The following is a 6,215-nucleotide window of genomic DNA, read 5'->3' as shown; positions in this document are numbered from 1 at the left end:
AAATCAAAACATTCTTACACTAACACGGTGTTAAAGTTTGAAAGGGGTAAGTGATGTTTTAGTGTTAATCTTGTCATCTGACTACTGTTCAAAATTACTATCCATCCCGAAATAGCCTTCATGTTCAACAAAACGGGTCTCTAAGTAATTATGAAAAATACATAAACTGTTAGTAAGATTTCTGAACAGCGTCGAAAGATGATGAACGAATGGAATCCCATTGAAATGAAATAAAGCTGAATAATCTTTGTCCTTAATATTTTAAATAATCCTATTATTTAAAATATTAATACTTATTTTACTTATAATTCATTTTACCTTTCCAATTTTCCTTTATAAACTTATTATGATATTTAATATTGTATTAATATCTCTTTTTAAATAATGACTTTTACTATCTTGCTGTATAACATTTTCATTACAGTCGATAGCAATCTTGTTGTTGTAGTTACTAATTCTAATTCTCATCTGAAATGTCAAAGTACAATATGTTGCAGATTGCCTACAAAATACGAACTATAAGAATCGAAACCCGATCAGATGATTAAATGAATTCACTGTTGTTCGGCGATGCGTATCAGAATTCCTAGAATGAACTTTTGGAGTAAATATCTGGTCACTATTTAAAATTACGCATTCAGTCATCTTAGTAACTTGGGCTGACTTCGAAGTTTACAAGGCTCATTTGATCGTTAAAGATCCGATTCTATATTGATCGGTCGAAATGCATTCGAAATCACTTTAAAAAGCAAATAACCCGATCATCAGTACAATTTGGCTCTCCCGTCATAAACAAAATAAGACAACAAAAGATGGTAAATTGATAATAAAAACAGAAGAATCATGTATACAAAAACTCTATAGAAATCATTAATTCATCCATTAATAAATATCTAATGGGAAATCGGCACGATATATTTATGTGCTTCCGAATATAGATGAGAAATTACAAGAAAGAAAGAAAGATAGATAGATACAAAAGGACGATTTGGAATGCCATATCTTGATCGTCATAAAAATCCTTCTTAAGATAAAGCTCACAATTTCTGCCATATACAAAGCAAATAAAGTAAGAATAAGCACGAGAACCTCAGGGATTTGATGGTAAAGTTCCGATTGCAAGTTCAAGATCTGATGTCCTCCGATCATCATCTGATCGCGGTTCAAAATGACGAGGTCCGTCCCAAAATAGTCCTAATGTTGCTTTAAAATCGGGACGTTAATATTACTAAACCAATAAAAAACCCGATATCCTCCGAATGTAAGTGAGGTTGGTGTACTTAAAATCTCTTATGATTCGAAATATCCAGACTTTGAACATTTTGAGCCACGTTTTTTTAGAATGGCACGGCACTCGAGTTTTTGGAGTGGCATAAAATCTGGATCTGTGGAATACCGACTCTGGTGGAATATCACTATCTGAATATTACTCAAAAAGTCGAAGTCCATTTCAAAATGGCTCTCATGTAATTTCGATAAATTTCATTAATAATTACTAATCTGTGTCCAGAACCACACGAATTGACAGTACATTCTGTAGAATCCTAATAAGTTCTAATCTAGACCAGGATAAAGCGTTAATACACTATGTGTTGGCATGCATGATCATTTTCGTCAGATCTGGTTGCAAGCGAGGCGTGATGATATGATTCTGTTTTCAGATCATTACACCTCGTCTCCCTCCCCCCCACGTCTCTTGCCGCCACCCAAGCATCCTTGATTGTCCTCACATAGTTTGAAGTGAAGGAAAGCTTGATTTATATTTATAGGCGTTTACTTATCTTATACTACGAGCTTCTCTTAGTTGAAATTTCAATCAATTGATGAAAAAATCTTTCATACTTTTGAATGAAGACGTTCAAAAACAAACAAACAAGATTTAAAAATTTCTTGATGTTGCATTGAGAAGTGAAATATTTTTCATAGAATTGGAGGATGGCGAAACTGGAAAAAGAATTTTTTTTTTCCGCCACCTGTTTTAGCAACCCTAAGGCGGGAAATCACTCTTACCGGTTTCCTGTGCAAAATGCGGAACTTACGCAATTTTGTGCATCAACGGCTAATTTAATATAGAGAGGTTTCTGTTGTTGAAATTAATCGACATTGACTCCTCTGCACAACAGGTTGTTGATTTGACATCAGAGCTTGCACTGCACCTGAATTTCAAGTCCCCTTATAGAAGTAAGCATATTATTTCTATCCTAATTTTTATCGGATATGTCATATCATTTGAATTCAGACCTGGTATTTCAGTATTTCCGAATGTGGTTTCTATCTATACGCAAGAAGTGATTATTTCTCATATGTAACATCTTTTCATGTTATGCGATATTAAGTATTTCCCGCTATTTCTGAAATCAAATAAATTTGTGAACGCATGTTAACATGATAATATCTTTGTGGGGCGGCACGTACGCTGTAAAAATCAATCAAAATACCCTTCAGTGCAAACCATTTGATCTAAAATACTAAATAAGACATGTAGTCTTTCTTGGATTATAGGTGTACTCTAAAAATTGATTCTCAAACCTTTAAATCAATTTGTTTGTTTTCCTTCAGTATTTTCAGATTACATTATCACACATCAATCATTTTCATGACATTACAAGATTTGAAAGACAAACATGTCAATGGTATTAATTTTCTTTCCGTATGATTTTTTTTATTTTGATTTTAAGAAATTTTTAGTGTATTTTACAATAACTTTTTTATTCTTTCAATTATTGGATATATATTCATGCGTTGTGATGATATAAGATAATTTTTTTTGTGTTTGTGCACGCTACCACTGCTATTTAATTTTAAAAATAAGGTAAATTATCTAGCTTATAAATTGTGGGCATTTTCTGCACGGGTAAATTGTAGATTGTATTTATTTTATATTTATTGTATTAATGTGCTTATTACCTTTTATTATTTTTTTTCTCCGCATCTTTTGTGAATCGGAACTATTTTTAAAATATTATCTAGCTGAAAATACCATGTTAAGATGTTTGAGGCTAGGAATTCGATTTTTTTTTTTTTTCAGTTGCGAATCTTTAAATTTTGAGGTATTTTTGAACAAATAATTTTCAATCTAAGGACGATGAATCTTGCTACCCGAGCTTATTTGAGAATTTCAGAAAAATTTGCATTCAATTACAGAAAAGCAACACTTATCGATATCAAATATTTCCCAAAAAATTTCTTAAACAACTGCTAGTTTTTAACAAAATTTAATGTCGTGTTCACAAACAAACAAAAAAAATCAGAATTGGAGAGGATTAAAATTTGAAAATTTATCAAAATCTCGAGACCGAGTGCTTTGACAATTACCATACTCTTTCCAGCCTTCGTATCTGAGAAAGAAAAACTGATGCATGCACTATTATGAGATTTTTATAGTTTCTTTGGTGGGGAAAAAGTTTTCGAATAAGGAAAAAAGTCTGAATATGAGCATAGTAAGGAAGATAGAGAATAATTAAAATACTAAAATTGAAAAAAGATTTTTTTATTAATGTGCATGCAGTTTGACAGATATTTCATAATTAATGAATGGATAGTAAATAATTTAAATCATAAGGATTATTTTATTATTGCAATCTTAAAATTAATAATTTTAATCAATAAAAATAATTAATATTATACTTTTCTGCCCTATATTAGCATTTTGAAAACTATTATACAAAGAAATTTCAAAATAAGCTCTACATATGTTCAAACATATTTTTTAAAGAAAATGAAATTTTATCTAAATTTATTGACCAGACCGTTTCCGAGATATACAAAAACTTTTTCATAAAATTATTCGCTGACAATAGTTGAAGCAGCAAGGTTAGTGGTGTATATTTTAAGAAAACAAATCATAATTTGACTTTTAAAAGCACAATAAATTCGAATTATTGATAATATTTTTAAATATTTATAGGAAATTTATATATTATACAAATTATAGACAAAGTTCTACTTATTCTCGTTCTCTCTAGTCTATTATTATAGACAAAATCGAATTTAAAAATATTCGAATTACCAAGTATGCACATTTTATAAATTCAATAATCAAGCAAAATATGTTCTTCGTTTATATTTACAATCTATAAAGATTTTTATATTGTATAAAAGTATACAGTTTATTATAAAATAACATAGGCATTCTTATAAATATGCCTAATTTCTTTTCGTGCATATTGCCCTCGTTTATGGTTGGTTCGACCTCGAAATGGTTTAAAATCACTTGGATGATATATTATTTTCATTCTATATACGTTCAGAAATAATAAACTTTAATAGCTTTCAAAAATTTCAACTTTCAAAAAAAGAATTCCCTTTTTCTAAATAATACTTTCAGTTTAAAGAAATAGAGGAGAAGCAAACTCGTAATCTCTTTGTGCTTTCTGTTTTTCATTTTTTTAGGAAACTGCTTTTGAATCGAATTTTTGATAGATAAAAATCACTATAATCCTTTAATTTGGCATTAATTTCAGTTTATCTAAATTTTACAACCCCATTCCCGATTAAATTTCATGAATGTTTATTTTTCTTTCAGTTTGCTCGAGCAAGTAGACAATGGATCTCTTCTCCAGCTTGAAGAGCTTCTTCAAAACCGACAGCACTACCATCGACAATAATGTCTTTAGGCTTCATTACAAAGCAACGAGTACCGTACTTGTAGCGTTCAGCATCCTCGTCACCGCCAGACAGTATATCGGAGATCCCATCGACTGCGTGCCCAACAGTAACATACCACCAAATCTCCTCGATACCTTTTGTTGGGTGCATTCTACTTTCAGCGTTCCTTCTTCCTGGAATAAAGAAGTGGGTGTGGCTGTGCCTTACCCTGGCGTGGACAACAGCGTAGACCATAAAGACCGTAAATACCATGCCTATTATCAATGGGTATGCTTCGTGCTTTTCCTTCAAGCCATTCTGTTCTATATTCCAAGATATTTCTGGAAGGTGTGCGAAGGCAGTCGCATGAAAAACTTGATACTTGGTCTTAATACCCCCTGTCTAGACAAAGAGGTAAAGGACAAAAGCAAGATGCTTCTCGTGGACTACATAATAGCTAATCTTCACAACCATAACGTATATTTCACAAGTTACGTATTTTGTGAAGTTATGAATTTCGTCAATGTGATTGGTCAGATTTACCTCATCGACACGTTCCTGGACGGGGAATTCACCAAATATGGACTGAAAGTTATCCAGTTTACGGGATGGGAGGGTGCATTTCGTTATGATCCTATGATCCACGTATTTCCTCGAGTTACAAAATGCTTGTTCTACGTATATGGTACAGGTGGGAGCGTTGAGAAGAAAGATACCATGTGCATCCTTCCCATCAATATCATCAACGAAAAGATTTACATCTTCATCTGGTTTTGGTTCATCATCCTAGCCGTTCTTTCGGCACTGGTGTTAGTTTACAGACTCGTTTTGGTCTTTTGGCCGAATAGTCGCTTCATGGTGACCACCTGCAGAGCTCGCCTTGTGAAGCATGACCACTTGAGGTTGGTTCTGTCCAGGGCCAGTCTTGGAGATTGGTTTATACTGGACATGCTCTCGAAGAATGTAGATTCCATGTATTACAAAGAAATCATCGTCGATTTGGCAGATAGGCTGGATGGCAAAGGAAAACATGGGAATTTGCAGTCGTTGATTGTTCAATGAAAATTTTATTAGACTGCAACAAAATTTAATTTGTTGATTTCCTGTTATATATAATGTTCCAAACTACGCATTTACAACTATTAATAATGCATTCTTTATACGACTTCATTTTATTTTTATTGAAAAATTTTTTATTTGTATATATATTTGTGTCAAAAAGATACAAAATGCATTTACATATTTTTTGATCAAAATCATGATCATAAATTAATTCATGTGCTTTTCTTCTAAAATTGAAATAAGTATTGGATTTTTGGATTTTTACTCAACTAAATTTAACCGAGAAGGCTTTAAAAGCAATAAAATTTCGATTTGTGTAAATCATTCTCAAACTCGGTTAAATTTGAAAGACTAAAAAGAAGATGAAAAGTCTTGAGAGTGTGAAATCTTTACTTTGCATCCCTTAATAATACAGCTATCTAATTGCCATCAAACTATTATTAATTTCCAAAATAATATAGAAAGACCTTTATCATCACAATGTGTGCCATTTTTCAAACCACCGACAGTGCCATAATATATTTTTACGATGGAAAAATTTCATTAAAAAAGAAATATTTCTATGT

The 6,215-nt window shown here is 31.7% G+C and overlaps 1 protein-coding gene across 1 annotated transcript; it reads left to right on the top strand.

Moving 5' to 3' along the window:
• Positions 1-2,022: 2,022 nt before the first annotated feature.
• Positions 2,023-5,752, top strand: LOC129985269 (innexin inx2-like). Its single transcript, XM_056095235.1, has 2 exons — positions 2,023-2,181; positions 4,526-5,752. The coding sequence occupies exon 2, from the start codon at positions 4,546-4,548 to the stop codon at positions 5,647-5,649; it is 1,104 nt and encodes a 367-aa protein (XP_055951210.1). The 5' UTR covers positions 2,023-2,181; positions 4,526-4,545; the 3' UTR covers positions 5,650-5,752.
• The last annotated feature ends 463 nt before the right edge of the window (positions 5,753-6,215 follow it).

The sequence above is a fragment of the Argiope bruennichi genome, chromosome 9 (genome assembly GCF_947563725.1).
Source record: "Argiope bruennichi chromosome 9, qqArgBrue1.1, whole genome shotgun sequence".
Lineage (NCBI taxonomy): Eukaryota > Metazoa > Arthropoda > Arachnida > Araneae > Araneidae > Argiope > Argiope bruennichi.
This window is presented reverse-complemented; position numbering and strand designations above follow the sequence as displayed.